This window comes from Protopterus annectens, chromosome 8.part0, assembly GCF_019279795.1.
Source record: "Protopterus annectens isolate FY-2018-M chromosome 8.part0, PAN1.0, whole genome shotgun sequence".
NCBI classification, from domain to species: domain Eukaryota; kingdom Metazoa; phylum Chordata; order Ceratodontiformes; family Protopteridae; genus Protopterus; species Protopterus annectens.
This window is the reverse complement of record NC_056741.1, coordinates 866,279,628-866,306,890: the sequence shown is the minus strand read 5'-3', so window position 1 is coordinate 866,306,890 and position 27,263 is coordinate 866,279,628. Positions and strand designations below refer to the sequence as shown.

The 27,263-nt window shown below is 41.7% G+C and overlaps 1 protein-coding gene across 5 annotated transcripts in view; it reads right to left on the bottom strand.

Moving 5' to 3' along the window:
- Positions 1-27,263, bottom strand: part of HDAC6 (histone deacetylase 6) — a 1,533,697-nt gene that overhangs the window by 819,383 nt on the left and 687,051 nt on the right. For all 5 annotated transcript variants that reach the window (XM_044080374.1, XM_044080376.1, XM_044080377.1 and 2 more), the window contains exon 15: positions 17,062-17,129. In XM_044080374.1, the coding sequence (XP_043936309.1) occupies positions 17,062-17,129 (68 nt within the window). The remainder of the gene's footprint in view (positions 1-17,061; positions 17,130-27,263) is intronic.

The window sequence follows — 27,263 nt, the reverse complement described above, 5'->3', positions numbered from 1 at the left end:
AGCCTACTTTTTAGATAGGGAAATAATGTGAGGCTTGTGAGAGTCTATCCAGCTTCCAGTAGAGTCAATTTATTCTTAAAGCTACATCTGTTGAGGCTTGAAATTTTTAGAGGGTGCCATCATTCGCTCTTTGAGAAGGTAAAACCGGGGACATATTCACTGTTACAGTACCATGGTTAAGTTGCATATCCCATGTAATTCGAATCTTTTGCACAAGATAAAATAATTTATAGAAAATACACTGCCAATTTTGTTTAGGGGTGATTTGGTGTTGTGTAGCCGATACAGTTAACTAAGATAGTCTTTGCACAGTGGGCAAATGCATATTGTTTGTCAGTATTATGGTTTTCATCTACAAGATTAGCTGTGCATGGGAAGTTATGAGAGAGAGCAAGTGGAAGAGACAGAGAGAGAGAGAGAGAGTGAGAGATACAAGAAGTAAGAAATGCAATAAGTATAGTTAGTGTTGTGGCAAGTCTAATTACTTGTATTGTACCATAGAGGAAATGGTGTGTGTGTGTGTGTGTGTGTGTGTGTGTGTGTGTGTGTGTATATATATATATATATATATATATACACATATATATATATATATACACATATATATATATATATATATATATATATATATATATATATATATATATATATATATATATATATGTATATATATATATATATATATATATATATATATATATATATATATATATATATATATATATATATATATACATATATATATATATATCTATACATATATATATATATATATACACACATATATATATAAATATATATACATATATATATATATATATATATATATATACACACACACACACACACACACACACACACACATACATACACTTACATCTGTATGCATACTGGAAAATATGGGGTGGGAAATGAGGGTAGGGTGAAGAGCGAAGCTTTGCATAGTGAAGAGAAATCAAGCTACAATAAAGTAGCTGCCAAGAAATGAATGAAATAAAAATGTGTAGAAATGAAGAGGGAGAAGGGTGTAAGCTAATTAGGTGAGTGCACAGGGCAAAGTCAGTGAAGCAAGTAAGATTTTTAAGTAGGAAATGATGCAGTCGCAAGAACAAAAGAATCAGCAAAAAGTTTAGCTGTGTACACTTACCATCAATGCAGATATTCGAGTGTATTCATTGTTGCAGTCATTACATTTGGGTTATCTACCTGCAGGCAGCCCTCAGCCGGCCTGATTATCAAAGTCTTGGGTCCTGAGTCGGATGCTGTCTTCTTCCATGGCGTCAGGTAGTCAGGGGTATAAAGCATGCAGCCGACGCCATTACAGTTTCTCTTGCCCCAGATGTCAGGTGCCCCCCATAATGGGAAGCAATTATATACAAGGTTACACCTCCAAAAAAAAGCAAATACACCAGAAAGCTAAAATACAGTAAACAAAAAGAAAGATATAGGCAACAGAAGTCAGGGGGCTGGAGGGAGGGACTGCAACTGTGAATACACTCGAACATCTACATTTATGGTAAGTGTACACAACTGTACTATGTTCTTCGTGTTTCACTGTTGCAGTCATTAGATTTGGGTAGATTTCCAAAGCCAAGGAAGGGAGGAGGCAGTTAGAGAGCATTAGGACCGGTTATTAAGCCCTGCAAGACTGCAGTGGCAAAACCAGCTCTGGATTTAGAAAACATAAGCAAGTGGTAATGCTTGGTGAAGGTATGTACAGAGCTCCAAGTAGTGGCTTCTAGGATGTCCCTGGTAGGAACACCTCTGAGAAAGGCTGCTGAAGTAGATGCAGCCCTGGTGGAATGTGATCTTATCCTCTGTGGGGTAGGTTTTCCATGGTGCTTACAGCAGAAATGAATGCAATGGCCTATCCACTTAGAAATGGTTTGCTTTGAAATGGCCTTCCCCTCTGCCCCTGCAGCAAAGGCAACTAGCAGCTGTTCAGCTTTCCTGAGAGGATTAGTCCTGTTCAAATAAAATCGAAGTTGTCTGTGTATGTCCAAAGAGTAAAGTATTCGTTCTCCTTTGTTCTGTGGATTAGAAAAGAAGGTTGGCAAATGAATGGACTGAATAAGGGCCACACTGGATACCACCTTGGGCAAAAAGGAAGGGTTGATCCTGAGGGACACCCTGTCTGCATGGAAGATGATGAAGGGCTCCACTGCCATGAGGGCCTTCTGCAATTCAGACACTCTTCTTGCTGAAGTGATGGCTAGAAGGAAGGCTGTTTTCCAAGAAAGGAATTTCAACTCTGCAGTTGCAGCTGGCTCAAAAGGAAGTAGAGTGAGCTTTTCCAGTACAAAGTTAAGGTCCCAGGCTGGAGTAGGGGTCTTCTGGGTGGTCTTAAATTTTTGGCCCCTCTGAGGAACTGCTTCAGCAGGAGGTGAGAGAAGAGGGGTGGGCTCAGTATTGTAATGTGCTGAAATGGCTGAGACATGAATTTTAATAGATGAGAAGGAAAGGCCCTTGTGGAGCATCTCTGTTAAGTATTGAAGAATATGCAGTAAGCTGGGCACTACTGTGCCCATACCGAGTCTGGCTCCAGGAACAGTATATTTTCCACTTTTCAGCATAGGATTTTCTAGTACTAGGCCTCCTTGCCTCCAGAATGACATCCAGCACTTGCCTACTGAGGAATGGTATTGGAGAGCTCAAGTAATTAGCCAGGCTGCAAGGTTCAGGGTTTAAAGCTGGGGGTGCAGAATCTGGCCCTCCTGCTGGGACAGCAGGGAAGGGGTCTGAGGCAGGTGCCATGGTTCCAGCAGTGACATACTGCGCAAGAGGGGGTACCAGTGTTGGCATGGCCAGTCTGGTGCAATGAGAATTGTTCTTGGTTTGTCCTGTTTGATCTTTAGCAGAACTTTTGAGAGGAGAGGCAGAGGGGGGAAAGGTATAAAAGTACAGTTTTGTACCTACCATAAATGTAGATGTTCGAAGATCCACATTGCTGCAGTCCTTACACTTGGGTAGTCCGCTGTCCTCGGTCGGCCCGAATATCAAAGCATTAGGCTGACGTCGGTCAAGGCGCTTAAGACTGACATCAGGACGTCAAGGTACAAATGCGCATGACCGACGTCATATCCTCAGTCTTTTCTTGCCCCAGATGTCAGAAGACCCTAAACAGAAAGGTCAAAACCAAAAGACAGCAAAAAACAACCAACCACCCTTGCACTAATCATATGAACAATATATATACAATATGCACAATATTTACAACCCAAACCACACAACCGCCTCTAACAACAGAGGGGAAGGAGGGAGGGTAAATTGGACTGCAGCAATGTGGATCTTGAACATCTACATTTATGGTAGGTACAAAACTGTACTATGTTCTTCATCTCACATTGCTGCAGTCCTTACACTTGGGTAGAATCCCAAAGCAGAGGTAAGGGAGGATGGCAAAACTATAAAGTAGTAGGAGCTGCCAAAATGCCCTGTAAAATAGCAGTGGCAAACCCAGCCCTAGATTTAGAGTAAAGTGGAAGGTGGTAATGCTTAGAGAAAGTATGCACTGAACTCCAAGTAGCTGCCTCCAAAATATCTTTAGTTGCCACCCCCCTTAAAAAAGCTGTAGATGTGGCAGTAGCTCTAGTGGAATGAGGCCTAATCCCAGCTGGAACTTCCTTACCATGATGGGAATAACAGAAAGCAATGCAAAACCCAATCCACTTAGAAATAGTTTGTTTTGACACAGGCTTGCCCTGAGAACCCAAAGCAAAAGAAACAAACAACTGCTGAGACTGCCTGAACCCTTTAGTTCTGCTCAAATAATATCGCAACTGCCTGTGTATATCCAAGGTGTGCAAAATCTTTTCCCTTTATTTTGGGGTTTGCATAAAAAGTAGGCAAATGAATAGTTTGGTTTAAAGCCACACTAGAAACCACCTTAGGCAAAAAGGAAGGATTAGTACGTAAAGATACCCTATCCTTATGGAAAATTAAGAAAGGCTCAACTGCCATAAGGGCCTGTAATTCACAAACCCTTCTCGCAGAGGTAATGGCCAACAAAAAAGCAGTCTTCCATGATAAATATTTCAACTCAGCAGTAGCTGCAGGCTCAAAAGGTTGTAGAGTGAGTTTCTCCAACACAAAATTGAGATCCCAAGCAGGAGTAGGAGCTCTACGTGGGGGTCTTACATTCTTTGCCCCTCTAAGGAATTGCTTAAACAAAGGATGAGAAAACAAAGGTGGATCACAGTCATAGTGAGCAGAAATTGCTGCAGCATGAATCTTAATAGAAGAGAAGGACAACCCTTTGTCCAGTAACTCAGCAAGATATTGAAGAGCCACACTTAAATTAGGCTTAGCAACATCAAATTCCTTTGCTGCACTCCAAAATAAAAATCTCTTCCATTTATCTGCGTATACTTTCCTTGTACTAGGCCTTCTGGCCTCCAAAATAACATTCAAAACTTGCTGCGGAAGCTGAGACCCTCCAGGGTTTAAAACAGAATATGCCAGGCTGTTAGGTGAAGAGAGTGAAGTTTGACATTGAGTAAATGACTGTTCTCTTGAGACAGCAGGTGTGGAATCAAGGCAAAGGCCATGGAGGCTCCCGAACCAGACTTCTCAGTAATGGGTACCAGTGCTGTCGAGGCCAATCTGGAGCTATTAGAATCATCTTTGGCTTGTCCTGTCTGACCTTTAGGAGTACCTTTGGGAGGAGAGGCAGAGGTGGAAAGGCATACACATGAAGATTGCTCCAATTGAAAGAAAGAGCATCCACTTTCCAAGCTGTGGGATGAAACCTTTTGTGCAAAACTTTGGCAGCTGGTGGTTTAGTGGAGAAGCGAACAGATCTATGTCTGGAGTTCCCCATGACACTGTCAATTTCTGAAATACATGAGGATCCAATTTCCACTCGTGGGGATCCATAATTCGCCTGCTCAACACGTCTGCTAAGGAGTTCTGTGCTCCGGCAGAAACCTTGCCTGAAGATTGAGTTGTAAACTGAGAGCAGTCTCCCACAAAATCATTGCTTGCCTGCATAGAGGATAAGAATGTGTTCCCCCTTGCTTGTTGATGTACCACATGACAGTTGTGTTGTCTGTTAGAACCAACACCTGCCCTGGAAGAAGTAAATCCTTGAAAGCTATTAATGCAAATTGGACTGCTAACATCTCCTTCAAGTTGATATGTAGATGTTGTAGTCTGGCAGGCCACGTGTCTTGTATCCACTTTCCATTTAGATGAGCTCCCCAAGCTTTGTCTGAGGCATCTGTCGTTAGAATCTGACTCGCCTCTGGCCGGGTCACAGAGAGTCCCTTGTTTAGGTGACATTCCTGAGCCCACCACAAAAATTCTTTTTGAATGCAAGGTATTATCTGAATGACAGTGTCCATATCTTGGCAGTGCTGAGTCCATACATTTTGAGATACCATTGTAGCTTCCTCATATGTAGTTTGGCATTGGGAAGCACCAGAATACAAGATGCCATGAACCCCAAGGCTTGAAGGACTGTCCTTGCAGTCAGCCTGGACAGATGAGACAATTGATGGAAGTAAAGTGAAAGATTCTTTTGTTTGTCCGGGGTCAAAAAGGCCATCTGTGATGCTGTATTCAGTCTCACACCCAGAAAGCACATGTCCTGAGAGGGTACTAGACTGGACTTTATTTCGTTCACAGAATACCCCAGGCATCTTAGCACTGCTATCACATATTGTAAATGATGAAGAAGCTCGTCCCTTCCTTTGGCCAGAATCAGGCAATCGTCCAAATAAGGATAAATCTGTATTCCTTTTAGCCTGAAGAAAGCTATCACTGGAGCCAGAACCTTTGTGAACACTCTGGGTGCAGTAGATAAGCCAAAGGGCAATGCAGAGAACTGATAATGAGAAGTCCCAGCTCGAAAACGCAGATACTTCCTGTAACTTAGCCTGATAGGAACATGAAGGTAAGCTTCCTTGAGATCCAGAGTCACCATCCAGTGATCTTTGCCCAGCAGAGGTAAAAGTTGTTGTAACGTCAACATTTTGAACTTGGGAATATCCAGATAAGTGTTGAGGATAGACAAATCCAAAATTGGTCTCCACGTGTTCCCCTTCTTTGGTACTAGGAACAGGCGTGAATAAAATCCCAGGCCTACTTCTGGCAGAGGGACCGGCTGTATGGCCCCTATTTGCAGCAGCAGAGAAATTTGTTTTTGAGCCTCTATTCTTTGCTGAGGAGGAACGTCTGGCATGCCCTTGAAAGGAGGCAATGTATGGAAATAAAACCTGTAACCTTGGTGTATAATATCCAATACCCATTTGTCCTGGGTAATCAAATTCCAATTTTCTTTGAAGAGTGCCAACCTTCCTCCCAAAGGTGCTGCCAGACAAGAAGGCTCTGGCAGCTGAAAAGGTAGGTCATTGGGCCTGTTTACGAAAGGACTGGCCCCTGCCCTCACCCGAAGACTGTGCAGGTGAACTCCCTGTTCTAGGTCTGAAAGAGCCCTGAGCTCTACCCCTACTACGTCTAGATCTTCCCCTAGACTGTGAATCATAAGAAGGGTACGTCCACCCCTTAGCAGGCCAATTCCTACTAAACTTCGGAGGCTGAACTTGCAAAAAATCTTTAACAGTCTGCATAGACTTAGCCTTGTCCTCCATTTTCTTTAAAACTGCCTCCACAGGTGAACCAAACAATACATCAGACTGTAAAGGAGCATCTAAAATCCTTGTTTTAACATGGTCAGATAAATTCTGATCCCTCAGCCAGGCGTGCCTGCGAAGAACTGACCCAGTGGCAGCCACCCTAGACGAGGCCTGTACAGCATCAAATCCACATTGCAAAGAATGCTTACCCACCTGTTCAGAAACATGTACCAAATCTTGCAATTCTTTACACTCAATGCCTTCCGCCAGAGCATCTACCTTAGACTTCAATTGAGAAAGAAGATAGTTTTGATATTTCAACATGTGAAACTGGCAATTCAAAGCCCTCATAGCTAAGGTGGAAGAAGTATAGACTTTCTTTCCCCATCTATCCAAAGCTCTGGCCTCTTTATCTGGAGGAACCGGATTTTTTACCACAGAGGCCTTGACACCCTTAGGTCCCTGACTAACTGTTTCTGGGTCTGCCCTAGGACTCTTATACAAATATTTATGAGCTTCAGGCACCCTGTATTACCTGTCCGGCTTAACAGGAGCAGGAGGCAAAGAATCAGGATTAAGTGAAGCCTCCGCAAACACATCTTCCACAACATCCAGAACAGGAGGAATAGCCAAAGGCCTATGCTGGGGTAAAAGCAAAAATTCCCTAAGCCTTTTCCTGGAATCAGAGAAGTCCTGACCTTCCCACTTAAAATGTTCCCTCATAGAATGAAGAGTCTCTGAAAAAGAAAAATCCTCTGGAGGAGAAGCAGAAGGAGTAGAATCATCCACATCAGAATAAGAATAAGGAGAATACTCCTGCAAGTCTTCAGCCGAAGACTCTGAAACATCCGAAACCTGCTCAAAATTCCCCAACTCTGGTTCCACCCTAGGCCTCTTATCAGGAGGGGGCAAAGAGCCTCTAATTAAAGTAATTAAATCTTCTGCCATTTTGAGCATGTGCTTCTTGGGCACAGATCCTGAAGAACTAGGAGTGACACCAACAGAAGCTAAACCTGGCCTGCCTCTGGGAGAAGCCTTGGAAACAGAAGGAGAGGGCCTAACCACCCTAGGAAGGGAGGGGAGTACAGTAACCTGAGAAGCCCCTTCAGCCTGACCTGCCTCCTGAGAGGCCACATCCTGCAATATCAAAGTCTCCCCCTGGGACTCCAGAGAAGCCTCCGGTGGAACCACCGGTTCCACCGACGCCTCCAAAGAACCGGCGTCCGGTACGGACGACTCTTCTTGCCTGGGTTTAGCTGCTTTGTCTTTGCGCTTCTTGAAGAAGCGGCCGGAGCATCCGACGGCATATTGTAATTTCACCGCTTCCCGAAGACCAACCTGGCACAATCTAACCTCTGCTTAATAGTGCGCTTATTAAACCTAGCACAAAAGCGACACCCAACAACGTCGTGCTCAGGCCCCAAACAAGGAATACACAAAGTATGATAATCTCTATGCGGTATCTGCTTCCCACAAGAAATACAGTTATTCACTTTTTCTGACATCCGGTAAACCACTGAGGCAAGAAAAAACTAAAATATTCCCCAACGGGGTACTTAGCCAACTTTGACTCGGTCTGAAACTCCGAATTCGAAAAATTTCAGAACGCCGAACGGCACTTGCAACGCTGCTTCTGCATCGGACCATGCGGCAAAAAAGACTGAGGATATGACGTCGGTCATGCGCATTTGTACCCTGACGTCCTGATGTCAGTCTTAAGCGCCTTGACCGACGTCAGCCTAATGCTTTGATATTCGGGCCGACCGAGGACAGTGGACTACCCAAGTGTAAGGACTGCAGCAATGTGAGATGAAGAACATCTGAGTGGCTTTCCCAGGTGAAGGACAGGGCATCCACTTTCCAAACTTGTCTGTGGGGAGTCCTTGTGCAGAATATGTCCAAGTGGTAGTTCCGAGGGGAGGCAAACAGATCTATCTCTGGGCTCCCCCATTTGTTTCTCAAAATGTTGAAGATCTTTGGTTCCAGTTTCTATTTGTGTGGGTCCATGAGATTTCTGCTTAGGTAGTCTGCCAGTGAATTTAGCTTGCCTGGCAGGTATTAAGCTTGTAGGTGCACTTGGTAGCTTAAGGCTTTGTTCCACAGAGCCATGGCTAGTCTGCAGAGAGGGTACGAGTGGGTTCCCCCTGCTTATGTACCACATAACAGTGGTGTTGTCTGTCTTTACCAATAAATGTCCTGGAAGAATGTGGTCCTTGAAGGCTGTCAGGGAATTCAGTACAGCTAACATTTCTTTTTGATTGACATGCAGGTGCATTTGACTCGGGTTCCATTTGCCCTAAATGCACTGCCCTGCCAAGTGAGCCCCCCCATGCATAGTCTGATGCGTCTGTCGTTAGGGTGGCAGGGGGTAGAGTGAATGGCAGTCCCTTGTTGTGGTAGCAGGCCTCTGCCCCCTAAAGGAACTCTGTCTTTAAACAAGGAATGATAGGAATCATTGATTCCAGGTCCTGAGAATGTTGACACCATAGGCTTTTTAGATACCATTGTAGTTTCCTCATATGCAGTCTTGCATATGGAATTAGTAGGATGCAAGAGGCGATGAACCCCAGGGCTTGCAGTATTTTCCTTGCAATTAGCTGGGTCTTTGGGGCCAGTAGTTTGAAGTAGGCTGTCAAATAAACTTGTTTCTCTGGCGTGAGGTAGGCCATCTGGGAAGTTGTGTTCAAGCTTGCTCCCAGGAATACAATTGGTAGGGTACTAAGTGAGATTTCTTTTCGTTTATGGTGTACCCCAGTGAGGTCAGCAGTTTCTTTAAAAATGGCAGATGATTTAATAGTATGTCCTGGCTTTCTGAGTTAGACAATCGTCCAGGTATGGGTATATTTGAATATTTCTTTGCCTGCAGAATGCAATGACTGGAGCTAGGCACTTTGTGAATACCCTGGACGCAACAGATAAGCCAAAGGGCAGTGCAGAGAACTGATAGTGCATGTAGCTTGCTCTGAAGTGTAGGTACACTCTGCAAGATTCCCTTATTGGGATGTGCAGGTAAGCTTCCTTTAAGTCCAATGTTGCCAACCACGCATTTTTTCCTAGCATGGGAAGCAGCTGATAAAGAGTTAGCATTTTGAATTTTGGGATTACCAAAAAGGTGTTTAGAATAGACAGGTCTAGGATAGGATGCCAGCTGTTGACTTTTCTGGGTAACAGGAAAAGTCTTGAGTAAAAACCTTGTCCCCATTCCTCTGCTGGGACAGGCTGAATAGCCCTGATACTTAGAAGAGAGAAAACCTGCTGTTGAGCTTCTGCCCACTGATTTGGGGGTAGGTCTGGCCAACCGTTTGTAGTTGGTAAGGAATGGAAGTGGAATCTGTATCCTTGGGAAACTATATTTAAAACCCATTTGTCTTGGGTAATGAGTTCACAGTTTTTTGCATGCAGGGCGATCTCTCCCCCTAAGGGAACAGACAGTTGAGCAGGGCTTTGTGACAGTTTACCATAGGGGGATGTCTTACTACTTCCAGCTTTGGAAGTGGGAGCCCTCCACTGCTTAGGCCCGTGAGTACCTTGAGACTGTAGCCTAGGTGGTCTGCTGTTCCTGGGTTTTGGACTGAGAAGACCTGGAAGAGAAAGGAAAAGACCAATTCTTAGAAGGCCAATGCCTGCTAAATCTGGGAGGCTGTACTTGCAGGAAATCTTTAACAGTTTGCATAGATTTAGCTTTTTCCTCCTTTTTAAGTACTTCTGCTTTGTTGCCAAACAGGCGGTCTTGGTGTAAGGAAGCATCCAGTAATTTAGCTTTAACATTATCTGGCAAATTTTGCTCCTTAAGCCAAGCATGCCTTCTAAGAACAGACCCAATGACAGCAGTCCTGCAAGATGCTTCTAAAGAGTCAAAAACACATTGCAAAGTATGTTTACCAACTTGTTCAGCAGAATGCATTACATCCTGTAATTCCTTATTTTCAGCACAGTCAGCAATCAACATCATTTTCTGTTTAAGTAGTAGAATATACTGCGATGCTTTAACATATGAAACTGGCAGTTTAAGGCCCTAACGGCCAGAGTAGCAGAAGTGCATACCTTCTTACCCCATCTGTCCAGGGCCCTGGAATCTCTATCAGAAGGGGTAGGGTTTTTGTCAGTAGTAGCCTTAAAGCCTTTGGGTTCCTGTGAAATAGTCTCTGGGTGTGCAGTAGGATTCTTAAAGAGGAACGTGTGAGAGACAGGTACTCTAATACCCGTCAGGTTTACTGGGAACTGGAGGTAAAGTGTCTGAGGCCAGGCTAGATTCCAAGAAGGCATCACCCTACAATGTCCAGTACAGCAGGGATAGCTAAAGGCCTGTGCTGAGGTAGGATTAAGAATTCCTTAAGCCTCTTTTTGGAGTCAGAGTAATCCTGGCTTTCCCAGTGGAAAAGCTCCCTAAGAGGGTGCAAGGTTTCACCAAAAGAAAAATCTTCTGGAGGGGAAGCAGAGGGTATGGAGTCCTCTGCATCAGAAAACTCATAGGTAGATAAAGGCAAATCCTGGTCATCAGAAGAAACAGAAATTTCAGAATCCTGATCAGAAGAATCAAAAGGAAAATCAGTTCTAGGTCATTTAGAGGGAGAAGGCTGGCTTCCCCTAATTAGAGTAATAAGGTCTTCAGCCATTCTTATCACTTGCTTTTTTAGGCATATGGGCCTGTCCATGCGGTTTGGACGTTGGTTTTCAAAGCGTGGGTCGAGTTTTAGGCCTTGAAAAATAAGATGGCGTCCGTTTGAAATGCAAGTCCGTAGGCCTGAATACACCCTCAGTAGCCGGTGCCTTACCAGTGTCTCCGGACCCATCCAAGGTAGAGAAATCCGCAGGTTCCATAGTCGAAGAAGCATCTTGCGGCATACCGGACTCCGAATGGGTCTCCGTAGAGGCCTGCGAATGTGAAGCAGCGTGCATCAGGGGCTGCGAAAGCACCTCATTGAGTACTAGCAAACTGGCGACTAGCTTAACAGAAGCGTCATCGGCAGCTTTGGACCTATGCGGTCTGTCTCTGTCTTTATCTTTACATTTTTTCGGAATGTCAGTAGTCGGACGGCTTACCAAAGCCATTTCTGGATAATTAAACCAAGTACCGAAATAGTCTGCTGCAAAAATGGACGGACGACGAATAGTTTGAGGATTGAATAAGGCACAAAACCGACAGCGAGGGACATTGTGGTTTGGGCCTAGGCAAGGAATTCAGTACGAATGAAAATCTTTATGAGGTATTTGCTTTCCACAGGTAATACAATTGTTAACTTTTACTGACATCGGTTTAGAGCAAGGAAAAGGATCCCCAACGGGGTACTTAGCTTTTTTGAAGACTTTGGTTCTGAAACTCGAAAAAGAAAATTTCAGGAGTTGGCCGACCAGCACTTGCAAACTGCTTCTGCTTCGGGCACTGCACGGCAAAAAAGACTGGTGTAATGGCATCAGCTACATGCTTTATATCCCTGACTACCTGCCGTCATGGAAGAAGAGACAGCATCCGACGCAGGACCCAAGACTTTGATAATCAGGCCGGCTGAGGGCTGCCTGCAGGCAGAAAACCCAAATGTAATGACTGCAACAGTGAAACACGAAGAACATCTAAAGTGTAGTAAATTATGGTGAACCCACATGCAAACAGCCTCAGCAAGTAGATGTGTGTTACCTACACAGGGACAAATTTCAGCTATAAATTTCTGCCTAAGATGATGATGATATTATATGGATTCTGACTTGTTAAATTTTACTCTCCCCCTTGGCCATGTAACTGTAAAAACAGGAAATGGATCTTTTGAATCTGAATTAAAGTACAAAATAAATTCTGCTAGGGTTAACCCCTGTGACACTGTTATGTAGTTTTAAATGCCAACAGTCAATATTACAGAAGTCACTGGTTATCTCATGAAGTTTTATTTTGGCATTAATATATTACTCGGTTTGTTGCTGCAATGATCTCATATGTAAAATAATAATTTAAGTTTCTTAACCAATGTATTGTATTGATCTTTATTCCAGCAGCAACCCAGATACGGAAATGAAATTAACAACACATATAATAAACAGACTAAAATAAACAATTAGAATGGGTAATGTTATAGAGTTTTACCGAATGTATCAGCAGGGAAAGAACACAACCAAAGATATAAAGTAATGAGAACAGTGAGTTTATGGCAGTGTCTATTGTTAGTAAAGACTTCAGGAAGCAACAAATGCCCATGAATCTGACGGTAATAGGCAAAGGGTTAAATAACTGTTATTGAGTCATCTTGAAATCCAGCTGCAAAGTTCTATGACCCGAGAAAGTCACTCAGCTTGTGATCAATTTGTTCCTGATAAGTGGAACATGTACCTAGTTTATCTAGTCAACTAATAACATTAAAATTGTGAACTTGGTGCTCTCAAACTTTTCAATGAAGTGCAACATCAGCATATAATTTTAAAAGCTGGAAGCAGTCATTCTCTTGATTTAGGCGCTTATATATTTTTGATTTAAGCAAGTAAGGGTTACACAGTGCCTGCTACAGATTAATAACATTCAAGTGTCTCATCCTAGGAAGAGCAGAGGTCTACTGGAAGACTTTACTCCACTGACAAGAAGACAATGCCTGATGACATTTTTATTTTTACTTATTTTTTTTTTTCTTGAACTATATAGGTGGGCTGGTCAAAATATGCTTTTATTTGCACTTATTTAATTTACTTGAATTTGTTAACCAAGTAGATGAGTTTTTGTCCAAGGACATTTTTCAACAACAATCTGGGCCAAAGGCATAAATGACAATGATATGGTAACAAATACAAATCTTAATGGAAATAACATTATATAGAATATAATAAAAATGTACAACCTGAAATAATATACTTGTAAAACTTTAAGGTTCAAATATATGATGAAATGAATACTAACAAAAAATGCAGAAGATATACCATCTTCAGGAACACACCTCTAACACTCTCAAGGTTCAATTAATAAAACAAGTCTATATTAATTAATTGCATTTTCAGCTGTGATCCAGGTCAAAGGCATACTTAAAGACAAACTATAACAAATCTGACATATGAGCAATATGTAATATACACAAATACAGTACTCAAAAAACACAGTAAAGAAAATATTGCTCATAAGTATACATAGCCAAAATATATACCACCTATGTATTTGTATAGGAAACATGGATACAGTTACTGAAGTGTTTACCGCACAGAAGAGAACAATGACAGACTGCTTTAACTGTGCTGGCAATGCTAACATACCAAAGTACAACTTAAGGAATGTTGTTATAAAGCTAAATATAGTGAAGAGCTTTCAATTAGAAAACTGTGAAGACTTTTTAAATAATCAAAAATGAATCTGAAAATTAGCAAGGAGCTCACACCATAGAAATATTTAGACAATGTGAAAAGAAAGACAAGTAATCAAATCTTGCAGAGTACCTCAAGTGGAAGACCTGTGTCTAAATCTAAACATGCAACCAGCACACCTGTGACCACAAGAGATCCTAGATCTAGGCTTTCTGTGACACTGGCCAAACCTTCTCTCTCTCTTTTTAACTTAACTTTGAGAAATCACTAGCATTTTACTTAAGGTTCTCTCTGAATTTCTCAGCAACAGTTTTTTTTTAATATTTTTTTTTGTGTGTGGGGGGGGGGGGGGGGGCAGGATTCAAATGATTTAGGCCAAAGCAGCAAACATCTTTCATTTTGTGTATGTTGGAGATTTTTATGGTTATAGGCACAATTTATTTTACATTTGTTCACCAGGAAAGTCTGACTGGACACGGGTCCTTTTTTAGTGGAGGCCAGGGGAGATAAGCTCCACATGAACTTAAACTAGTACTACAAGACATACAATTACAATGATATAAGATCCATATAAACAAACTAGTACTACAGATATACAAATACATACAATGATACATGGTAATGCAGAGGTGTAGCAGTTAATACAAGAGTAGTAAAAAATAGAAGGTAATAACAAAATAAAAAGCAGAATATAATGCTGTACAGGAGAGATGTCCAATATAATAGTACATTATAGTGTAGTGGGATAGCTCTTACTACATGAATTAGCACTCTTCAAGAAAAATCTTGATGATTGGATGGGAAATGGGAAATTCACCCCGGGGATCACTTCTGTGGCTCTGCTCGACAGGGGCACAGGAAAATAATTTTCTTGGGTGGCGAAAGCCAAGGTACATTTTTTGGCTAGGCTTGTATGGGCCCTAGGGCTGATAGCCTAGTACCTACCTATGAACCTATGAATAATGAGAAATAGCAGCTAGTACAAAAAGTATAATATAACTCAATGCCATACAAGGAAAGTGAGAGTGACAGACTGTATTTATAAGAGGAGATTGAAGTTTTTATTTACACCAGGAGGTCATGGAAACATTTCCAATGATGAAGCTAACTGTAGGTATTTAGCTCTATTGGAAAGATAGAGGTGTTTGGGTATAATACAGATGCTAATTCAAGTGGAAGGGACTGGTGGGGGGGGGGGATTGAGCGATCATGTAGGGTTACACAACTTTCACAATTTACTGGAACCTAGAAAATAAATACAGCAATAGTCAAAATGGCATTGGTGAGTTTTAAGATGTTACAACAGTACAAAATAACTGACATGGGGATATACTTATTTTGTGTGCCTACACTGACAACTGCATGCAGCTTGGGGGGGGGGGAGGGGGGGCACTTCTTTCCAAATTGCTAAGAAACAAGCTATCAACACAGTGCTGTGCATTATTGGGAGATTATTCTAAAAGTAACTGTTTGTTGACTTGAGATTGACTCCGAAAATGTACTTGGATACTGCAGCACAGAATCACTCAACATGCCAACAATGCAACAGAAAAGACATAATTTATATTATAAACATGAAATTTTACATCAGCTATTTCTGCATTTGAAAACGCATAACAAAAACCTAAAATAAGTTGAACCAGATGTTCTGAGTCTATGTCGAGCCTTCCAAGTACTGCTGACCTCAAGATACAGTTAAAAAATAACAAAGCACGTAAAAACAATTAACTGCTAACTCATGCAAACAAAAAGTGACAGAGCCATTTATCTGCTAACTTTAGCAACTAAACACAAACTGGTGCTTTCCTTACGTTCTTGCAAGAGTTCAAGTATTTAGTGAGCTCTCCAGCCTTTAAACAGTTTATATCATTACAAAAACCAAATTCAACAAGGTATAAATAGTACTTTTATTACTTAAGTATGTGTATATTACAAAGTCTACATTGTGGCTGTTATTCTGAAAAAGGTCACCATGCCTGGTCTTCCAAGTCCAGGTGACTAATAAAATACAATTCATGACCTCTACAGTAGGAGGGGCTTATGTTCTAAGTAAAGATGGACAAAGAATGCATTTATTTTTAAGCTTCTTTGTTGATGTGAAAAATAAATTCTCACACTGGAAAGGCTTCCTACATATAGCTTTACATGTGTTAATGTCCAGAAAGCACTTTTTTTCCCCAAAGGTGTATTTCTTATCGCTTACTAACTCAAGAGACTAGAAAGAAAACAAGACTCTCTACTGAGGTCAGAACTCACAAAGATGACGTCTAAAAAAACTAAAAAAGAAAAAAAACATACAGAAGTGTGACTATTGATCATCACTATTCTCCTTTAAACTTTTTTTTTGCAGAGGGGCAAGTCCTTAACACACCCGAATACATGTATAGATATAGATATATGTATGTGTATATATATATATATATATATATATATATATATATATATATATATAATTTTACAACTATGAGATCACAATACCGGAGGGGAAAAAAAGGAAATGGTATATGCAAGTCTGCATTTGTGGTCTCTACAGTGCAGGACTTGAAATCATGACCCCAAAAGTTTTAACAGTTACCAGAAAACAAATTCTGAAGTCTAAAATTTGCCAAGATAGTAAGTTTCTTTAAAACTTAAAATAATAAATAAATAAATAAATAAACTGTGTGTATGTCTCTCTGTGTGTACATTTATATATATATATATATATATATATATATATATATATATATATATACACACACACACACACACACACACACACACACACACACACACACACACACATTACAGCTTACATTTTTTTGCATCTTTTGCAAACAAATCACTCAGTGGACTAACCCAAAAATGTATCATGACCACAGTTAAAACACCACATCTAATATGAAATCAAAGGGTATATGGGGCTTAGAAAGCTATCATCATAAAGACATTTTCAGTCAAATGTTATACTTCACAAGGAGTAAATTAACATGAGAATGAATGCATACATTTTTTGTATTTATTACTTAAGAGTACTGTCATGGTCATTTAGGAGGAGACTGGTTCAAGCAAGGCTTATTGCAAATCTCACTACAGGTTGCTTCCCACACAACTGAGCAGTCTGGAATGCAAAAACACCAACAACAAAAAAACCCATAGTCTCAACTCTGTCTAGAAAGTAGGACATCTGTTCTATGCACAGGATAGGAACAACCTCTGTCACAAATATACTTACAAAAGTTCTGCAGACCCTTCCAATAGGGACGGTGCGCCATGATTGTTGCACAAATTGATTCCAAAGCACTGGAAAAAGAAGAAACAGGCAGGTGAGAATTGGGCCTTCAGCTGCTGCTGTAGGATAACAGCACAATGCCTTCAAACACTCCAAACATAAAACTTTAAAATACAACAATTCTTGTGAAATAATCCCAACACATCCCAACTATTGCTCCCATCTACTCATTACTTAGCCAAAATAAGTATATTGTTCTTGTGGTCAGATTATGTAGGCTTTGCATGTCTATAATCTAAGAAAGGAAACAAAGTGGTGTCAAAATCAGTAAAGTTCTTAACTCTGCTATTAAGAAGAGTTTTCTCAAAAGAATACATACCAGTTCAGTCTCATGACTGCAACAGGAGGTGGCATTACCCTGATACAGTTGACATTTTTACCAGCTGTTACCTTGAATACCAGTGAAATTAAATGGAATTTATACCCCACCATGAACAAGCACTGATTCCAAGTATACCCCGCACAGCTAGCAAAACAGAAATTTCCATTCCCAGCAACAGACTGCAAAAGAGCCACATTCTTGTATACACCATCAATTGTTAATTTCACAGTCAAACTCTGTTGTTCCATCACTTAAAATTAATACAGAAGTAAACTTAGTTAAAATATAAATATACTCCCCCCATTAGATGTGTAAGTGCAATGACTCAAAAATATTGATACTGCTACACTAAATTCACAGGTTCATAAGTGCTAGGCTAGCTGTTATATAATTTAATACTGTCCCTTATATGCCCCACTTTCAGCCACCCAAACAAGACACTGTCATCTGCTTTTTTTGAATCCTAAGGAGAATATTCTTTATACCTCTTAACAATGCATCTCCTATAATTATGGCTCATCTCTCTCTACCAAGGAATTAAGTAGTAGTGATCCTGGTAGTAATGCCTGTACTAATAGTAGTATCATTAGTTAGTTTTATTGAGTTTTCTCCAAGAGCGCTGCTACATCTCCTTCTCTTAACTAAATGGCACTAATCCACTTCATCCACCTCATACAAAGGGCATTAAATAAGACAACACCAGCAGCACTTTTAATACTAACCTTACATTCATTACTCTCAGTTAAAATTACAGTCACATCATCAGACCCATTATTTGGGCTAGATGGTCTAGTTCTCTCTAAAAATGATGGAAGAACAGCCTTCCATACATACTTGTCTATTTAAACTGCAGAAATTGTAAACATTACCTTCACCTTCCAATGAACTGGGTACCAATATCTATCAAGTGAGAGCTACTAACCAAAACCTCAAAATTGGTTTGAATAGCAGTATTGCAACAATTGTTAAATGTCTAAATAGCATTGTTACAACAATTCTTAATAGTCCGAGTGGCATAATTTTTAAAAATCATAACTGGAAAAAGGTTCTCACAACCTGAATTATCAATCTTACTCCCGCCACCTTCTTTTGTCAAACCAGTAGAGCATCTATTTCATTTTGTACTACCAACTGTACACTCTCAAAAACATATACCATGCATGCTGTAATTAGTACACTTTCATTAGTCTTTAGGGGCTACTTAACAAACAAAACTCGTCCATCAAATCCATATAAATAGCTAATAAAATAGTTGATTACAATAAAACAAAGTTAAGTACTTACCATAATATTCCATCTGTATTGTCCATTTTCATTCTTCCTGAACTACTGGGTTCGGGTCCGAACCTCGGATCCTACTCGGCCATTACTATAACTTGTGGCCAATAGAAACTCTCGAGCTCCTCCCTACTCATAATGCACCAACTCCCTAACATACCTCAGATTTTGTTTGCTAGATGATTATGCTAAATATTAGAATATTGTTCCTAACAAAGAAAACCAATATCTGGAGCTCCATACAATACACTGTGGTGTCTTATAGCATTTCATTCTTCCAAAAGTCTATGATGACACAGGTTGAGGGTTGGTGGGTGGGGAGTTGAGGAAGAATGAAAATGGGTAACACAGATTGAATGCTATGTTAAGTACATAACTTGTTTATCTGATGCTGTCAATTTTCATTCATTCCTCAACCACTGGAACAGAGTCCCCAGCTACCTCATATCCCACGTGAACTCTAAGGAAGGATGTTCCTGAACACAGCTGAACCAAAGGCTGCTCTTCCCCTTGAGACCACATCCAATTTGTAATGAGCAATAAAAGTATGAGGATTAGCCCAAGTTGCAGCTGCACATATGTCATCCATGGCATGAATGGATAAAAATACTGACAAAGTTGCCATAGAGTGAGCTCTTGCAGGTTTTGATAATAAAATCCCCGATTTATTACAGACAAAGGCTATACAGTCCATACTCCAGCTTGCCAATGTCACATTTGTAAAAGATTTGCTTAATTTAACTGCAAAGGATATAAATAACTAATCAGATTTCCTAATGTCTTTTGTTCTGTGTAAGGAGAAACAACTGTCTATGAACATCCAGCAAAATATAGCATATATTCACCTTTATCTTCGAATTTTGGAAAGAAAATGAGCAAGTAAATAGATTGATCGATACTGAATTCTGACACCATCTTTGGAAGGAAGGAAGGATTGGTTCTTAACTACACTATCCTTATGCAAAATCAAGCAAGGAAGTTTAGAGTATAACACTTCGAGTTCTGGAATTCTCCTAGCAGAGGTGATAGCCACTAAAAATATTGTCTTCCAAGTCAGAAATTTAAGATCACATTTTTCTGCTGGTTCAAATGGTGAATGGATTAAGGGCTACAATAGAAGATTCAAATCCCATGGAAGAGTAGGATCTTTATAAGGTGGTCTAAATAAAATTGTTCCTTTTAGGAAAGCCTTGCATATCTTAGTACAGGCTAAAGAAGAATTGTCAACTCCAGCACGGAAGTTAGAGATTGCTGCCAATTGAGCTTCAATGGTAAAGGAGCTAGCTCCTTCATTAAAAAACTCTGCCAAATATTCTAGGACATTTTGTGTAGGGGCCGAAAAAGGATCGATTATGTTTTTGATGCGTCCAACAAACAAACCTCTTCCACTTACTCTTGTAGATTTTCCTAGTGGAAGCTTTACAGGAAGATAAAACTATAAAATGTACAAGGGATGAGAGTACAGGTTGTCTGGCTTTTAACATAAGTGGAGAAACCATGTCATTAGCTTGATTTTGAAATGTCTGGATATGCCTGTTGGATGAAACAGTAGGTCTGGAATCAGATCCAGAATCCAGGGTGGGTAAAGAAGATGAGGCCAAAGGAAGGGGAAACAGACCTATTGAGGCCAGTAAGGTGCAATGAGGATGCATTCACTCTTCAACCTTCCAGCTTTCTGTAGGAACTTGGGAATCAATGGGGTTGGTGGACAAGCATAGAGATGACCGGAGGACTAATCTTGGAATACAGCGTCCCTCGGTGATTCCCCTGTTGCGGGGATTAAGGCAAAACAGTTGCTTCACTTGTTTAGGGGAGATGCAAAAAGAATGCAGCAAGACTGGCCCCACTGACAGAAGATCGCTTTTGTAAATTTTTGAGAGATCACTCATGAAGTAATAGAATGGACCTCCTCTATTTATCTGCTATCACGTTAGACTTGTCCGGAATGTGTGTTGCTATGAGAAAATGGCTGAATGACATCACCCACTGCCACCCTCTGAGTGTTTTTTGACAAGGGATAAGACCAGAGTCCTCCTTGTTTGTTAATGTACCAAACAGCTGACATATTGTCCATTTGGATCACAATTGTCAACAGAGGTAAACCATCCTGAAAAGCTTGCAATGCTAAAAGCACTGCTCTCATCTCCAGGACATTTATATGCAAATTGGCCTCTTTGTGGAGACTAAGTGCCTTGGACTGTTTTCCCCAGGAAGTGCTCCGGCAATCCTGGGATGTGCCCATGGTCACTATGGCCTTGGATTGAATGATAATGAACGGATGGCCTTGTAAAATTTGATCTGCCCTTATCCACCACCAAAGGTATTTCTTGCATGCCTGTGTGATCCTAATTTGAACTAACATCTGTTAATAAAGTCTTGACCATTGGGGCGCTAGCATCCACTAAAGAATTCTCATACATCTTGCCAGGGGAACAAGTATTATGGCCACTGACATTGACTATAAAGGTTGAAGTATCAAACGGGCTGAAATTTTAGTGTTGTGAATAATTTTTGCAACCTAGAATCTTGATGTTTGTACTCAGTTTAGGGAAAGTGAAGATGTCACGGCTACTGTACTGAAATTTGCTCCTATGAAATGTGTTTGAGATGGTTGCAACTGACACTTCCTGTAATTTATTGTAATCCCCAGAAGGGAGCAAGTCTGGAGTACTTAGTCTCTTACTATTATGAGTAGATGCCTGGTTGGAGCAGTAATAAACCAGTCATCTAAATACGGAAACACCCGGAATGCCTGCAGTCTTCAAGTCAGCTGCCACCACTGCTATGCATTTGGTGAACACCCTGGGGGCTGTGGTGAGACCAAAGGGCAGGGCTTAGAATGGATAATGACTGGCTCCGAGCCAGGAAATGTAAAACTTTCTGGACCGTCTGTTCATTTTTATGTGATAGCATGCATCTTGAAGGTCTAATGAGCACATCCAACTGTCCTTGCCTAAGAATGGCAGGATGGACTGAACCATGACCATCTGACACTCTGAATGTCCAACTGACTTGTTCAAGTTTGAGACCGAGAATTGGTCTCCATTCCTCTGTTTTCTTTGGCACTGAAAAGAATACTGAGTAAGTTTCCAGATCCTTTCTGGTCTTTTGGGACTTCTTGGATGACTCTTTCTAGTAGCGTTTGTATTTCCAGTGCTGCTGCTTTCCTCTGATTGGGTGGAACATTGGGAAACTTTTGTGAGAGTGGAGGTGGAAGGGAAAAGGGTATACCTTCTGGAAATAATCCTCTGCACTCGTGTCTTTTGTGATATCTAGCCAGAATCTCTGGTGCAGAGATAAAACAACCCCCGATTGCTTCCTGATGGGGACAATGGGCCTCCTTTCAGGAGCGCTGGTAGGGCCGGTCAGGGAAAGTGTCTCCAGACCCATGGTTTTGTGGACCACCTCTGCGCATGGGCGGCATCTTCCATTAGCGTTCCCCCCTCTGCTTCTGGGGGAACCATCTCTATGTGGATCTTGCAATGGACCCGGAGATTTCTTGAACCACTTTTCCATCCTCCCCTCACTGGTTCCTAGAAAAGGTCCTTTAAGGGGTTAAGAAACGTACTCCTACAACAGAGAGGGTCTTTCCATCTTTCTTGTACCTGGAGAGTGTGTCCTTCACTTTGGGCCAAACAAGGAAGATCCATCAAAGGCAGCAATGACGAAAGACGACTTGAAGGGCTCCACAAAAATCACGCAAGCACATCCAGGCATGTCTCCTTATTGAGATGTCTGAACTAGCTGCCCTTGAGGTACCCTCAGCTGTATGTGCGATAAGCCTCATGGATGAGTTTGAGATGGAATGAAGGGTTGGCAATTGCAAGGCTAGCGAAGCTGGAGTCTCTGCAGTTGTGGTCTCTGAAAGAGTATTTGACAATTCCTTAATCAAATCACTTTGTAATCTTGTGAAATAAAGCCAAGTAGTTCACTGACCTAAGAGCAAAGTCGCTGAAGCACAGACACACTTCCCAAACCTGTCCAAAGCCCTGGACTCTCTATTAGGGGGATGGACAATGGAACTTTGTTCTGCAAGTTCCTTCTTCATGGCCACTGCCATGACCATGGCACCTACTTGTACTCCCTTGCTCCAGTCTTCCCTTCCTATTGGAGGTGCTAGAATTCAGTCTGGTCTCTTGGGGATAGGTTCAACCACATTAGGTTCCTTCCACGCCTGCTGAGAGATAAAATCAATGGGTTCATCAGTGGTCAGAGTTATCCAGGAAGTATACAAGCCAGATCCAAACACCTCAGAAACACTGATTCCCCTGGGGGAAGGATTTTGGGAGAACCAGCCACCCCTTTGCTTGAGGATTTCCAGAATGTCTCCAAATGAGACGTCTTTGGTGATGATCTAGAGGATCCTTCCCCTTTGTCGAAATCTGTCTCTTCTGTGATAAATTCCCAAGGGGAAGCTAAGTGGCTCCTTTTGCAGTTTCTCTTCTGGGTTATTTCCTCAGTGGGATGTTCCAGTGAAGTGTCGTAAGACAGTGTAATACCCTGCTGGGTAGTCTAGAAGGAATGAACTGGCTGTCCCTGTGGAGACGAATGGCGAGGCTCCTGGCACATATTCACATCAGACGTTGAAGGAAGATCTGAGGGAGGAGAGCACAACCATCCTGCCAAAACAGAGAAAACTCTCTTCACTACCTCAAAGACAGACCATCCCAGGGAGAAGGAAGCCAATGCAGCTGAGAAGCCACATTTCTGTCCCATCAGCTCCATCTGCACCAAAAACAATCCACCTAAGGCACAGGCCAGAGTCGAGCTGTCCATGGTTGAGCTCCAAGGGGCAGAGATGGCTTTGAAAACTTCAGAGTCAACTCCAACACCTCAGATCCTTTCTGGGCACTTTGGCTCAGAGAGCCACTCTGCTCCAAACTCATCAGAGCTGGGGAACTCAGAGAAATCTTCGGATCCGAGGACACCAGTCCTCTCAGATCTGAAACAGATGGTCTCTGAAAACTCAGATGCAGGTACTCCAAAATGAAGTGTTGAATCGGAGAAGAGGCTGACATTGGAGGGGTAGAGCTAGTGAAAACTTCCTGACCAAAGGAGGTCAGAGCAGGGAGAACCCACATAAATATCAGCATCGAGAGAAACTTCCTTATCATTCTATTCATATCAGCTTCAGTGAGACTCCTGGAAGAATGAGATGAAACAACAGATGGCGACTTGGACCGCCGTCTCTCAAGGGAAGGGAGATGGGATTCTAGATGGAACTTGATCTATAGAAACAGAGCATCAGACCCGAGGAAGTATCTTCGGAGATAAAGTACTCTGATCTGAAGATATTTTAGGGGAAGCTGAGGATATCTTGGAATTGGACAGCTTTGGATTCAACTTGGATTTTTTGAGTGGAGGCTATGTTGACGACGGAGTTGAAGAAGCAGACTTTTGCAGGGACTTTTTTTGGAGAGTCCTTGGAAGCTATTATGCAGGGGGTGAGCCCCAGGTTTGGCTTCCGAAAAGGAAGACAGCAGCAGAACCTTTAAAATTAATTTGTTTTTCTGTTGGCAATAGCTTACGGACTAAAACTTGGACAAATGTCACAATGCACATTAAAGTGTTCTGGGCCTAAGTGGTATATGCAGAGATCATGGGCATCCGTCTGGTAACTTATGGCCACATTTTTTGCACTTTTTAAAACCTTTCTCAGACATCATGGAATATTACAAAACAGCAAGAAAAAGATGTACATTTTTTTATTTTACTTTTTAGAAAAAGGGTAAGGAGAAAGAAGGAAAAGGACAAACAAGTACCAAGCATGGTACTGAAGAATACACCACTGTGTAAAAGGAAAGTATTTAAATAAGGTTTTAAAGCCTATGGAAAAACACAAGCAATAGTATGAGAGAAATACACTAAGTGTATACAGGTATAGAAAAATAGAAATCATCAAAAAAGAACTTCTTTTAAATATGCTCAAGAGCAAAGATGACCACATCTACAAACGAAAGCAGCAAACAAGATCTGAGGTATGCTAAGGGTTAGTGCATTATGGGTAGGGTGGAGCTCGAGAGTTTCAGTTGGCCACGAGCTATAATAATGGCCAAGTTGGATCCGAGGGTCGGATCCGAACCCAAAGGTTGAGGAATGAATGAAAATTGACAATATCCGGTACACTGTATTTACTTACTTTTAAGAATTAAAGGAACTCACTGACCCTCACTGTCCAACAAGCCTAACACTCAAAGAAGCATTTTGTCTTTAGACTGACGCTAGATGTATCCGCTTATGAGGGCAGCTGTTACATCAGTAAGCACACAGTCCCAGTAGAAAAACAGCTGACACCCCTCCACCCCCCCAAACAGTATGTACTTTCTGTGCTGGAAAAAATGAGAAAAATACACTTTCTTTACCTGCAATCTTAAAAGGACAGACAGGAAAGAATCTACAGCACACTAAGCATCTTTACTCACTCAGTCATGAGAGGTCCATTCTCGAGTTGGGCCAGAAAGCGCTACTTTGCCTATAGCTGCCCTGGGTGAATTGGATAGACAGGGTGAAAATTTTCTGGCCCAGAATAGAAGCGAGTTAACATTTGCTCTTGACTTCTCAATATGGGTATGGAGTGGTCTAGACACTGAAGTACATTTGTGCAAGTTAAATTTACCACAACAGTAGATGTTCGAATTTTCATTGCTGCAGTAGCCTTAGTTATATGGGTTATATCCTGCCAAGGATATAGCAGCCCCAGCGTGCAAAGCTTCAGGGTAACTTCCATGTGCCCCAGCTGTCAATCATTTCGAGCTGAGCTGACTAAAAGACAATTTTTGGTGAGAAGCCCTTGAGAGCTTTCCTGCCAGCAGACAGAGGGAGACTGAGCCCTGAAAGGCCAATGTTAGGAACAACAAAAAATTAATGTCCACACTCTGGTATAAAAACACACCAAAAGCAAGAGGGGGTGGATGGAAGGAGCAGATACTGCAGCACTGATCATTTAGACATCTACTGTTATGGTAAGCTCAACTTACACAACTGTACTACGTTCATCATACTGATCACTGTTGCAGCAGCAATCTTAGCTATATGGGTAGACTATTACCATAGTGAACTACATTTGGGAGGTGGAAAGAGAGGAGTGCAGGAGCCTCTAGAAATCAGTCCTAGCAAAGCTTGACCTGGACCTAGAGAAGGAATCAAGCTTATAGTGCCCTGGAAAAGTATGAACAAATGACAATGTCACAGGCCCAAGTAGCAGCTTCTAGAACACCTTTATAATCCATCCCTTGCCAAAAAGCCACATATGAAGCCAAGGTCCTGTTAGAGCAGGCCTTGACCCTGCCTGGAATAGATTTGTTATGGTGAGATATGGTGATCAATATTCGTTAAAGATAAATACACCTCCAGCTTGGTTAAACAGTATGATTACCTGGAGATACTTCAGCTGCAATTAACTGTTGGTAGGACTCCTATTAGAGTCATTGCCAGCTACAGGTCCCCCTCCATGAATCAGGACACCCACTCTGCCTATTTGACTCTACTTGATTCTATCAAGCTACATCCAAACACCATGGTTTTGGATGACAAACTACCCATCCACTGACTGGGTAAATTACTCGTGCTCAAACTCACCTGCCCAAAGGTTCTCAGACTTCATTAACTCCACTGCCCTGGACCAGCTGGTTGACACCAACACAAGAGATGCCAACATCCTGGATCTGGTGCTTACCAATATGGGGGACCACTGTAGCACCCCCAATGAGAGGTTTCCCCTGGTGAGATCTGACCACAAATCAGTCACATTTGAAGTACCTTATCACAGACTTCTCCAAACCAGATTATAATCTTTTATGGGATGGCATAGCCTCACTGCACCTCCCCCCTTAGATGGAACTGAAAACTATGGAGTTCTACACCAATGCTTTATACAAACACCTGCGTAACTGCATTGTCTCGGCTGTACCTGATCGGCTCAAAACAAACTCCTCAAAGAAGAGCAAACCTGCCTGGTGGACAACTGCCATTAACAGGCTTTACAATAAGAGGAAGAAATTGCTGTCTAAGAGAAAGAGGGCGCGAGCCCTAAACTGGAAACACTCCCTCTTCAGCTTAAACAAGCAAATAAGACTTCCTGTAAAGTCCTCCAAAGCAAACTACAAATCCAAATTAGCTTCCTCAACTAAGGACAATGATAAAGCTATCTTTAGTTACATCTGTAACCTAAAAGGAAAGGCCCAAACTTGTGCCAAACTAGTACTTAATGACATCACATACACTGAGCCTGTGGACATAACTAACCTGTTGGCCGACAGGTTCTGACAAAACGTCACCCCCCTGCCCCCCGCCACATGTACTCCATGGCATCCCTACCACCTGTCCCCTACCTTTTATCTCTAAAGAGCAGACTGTAAACACCCTAAGGCCAAAAGCACAGCATCTATGGACCTGATAACTTCCCAGGCTGCATCCTACATGGGCTCCAACAAGAAGTGGCAACACCATTGGGTACTCTTCTCAATCATAGTCTAAGCACTGGCTTCATTCCAGCTGAATGGAAAATGGCCACTGTTTGTCCCTTGCACAAAGGTGGTACTTCCAC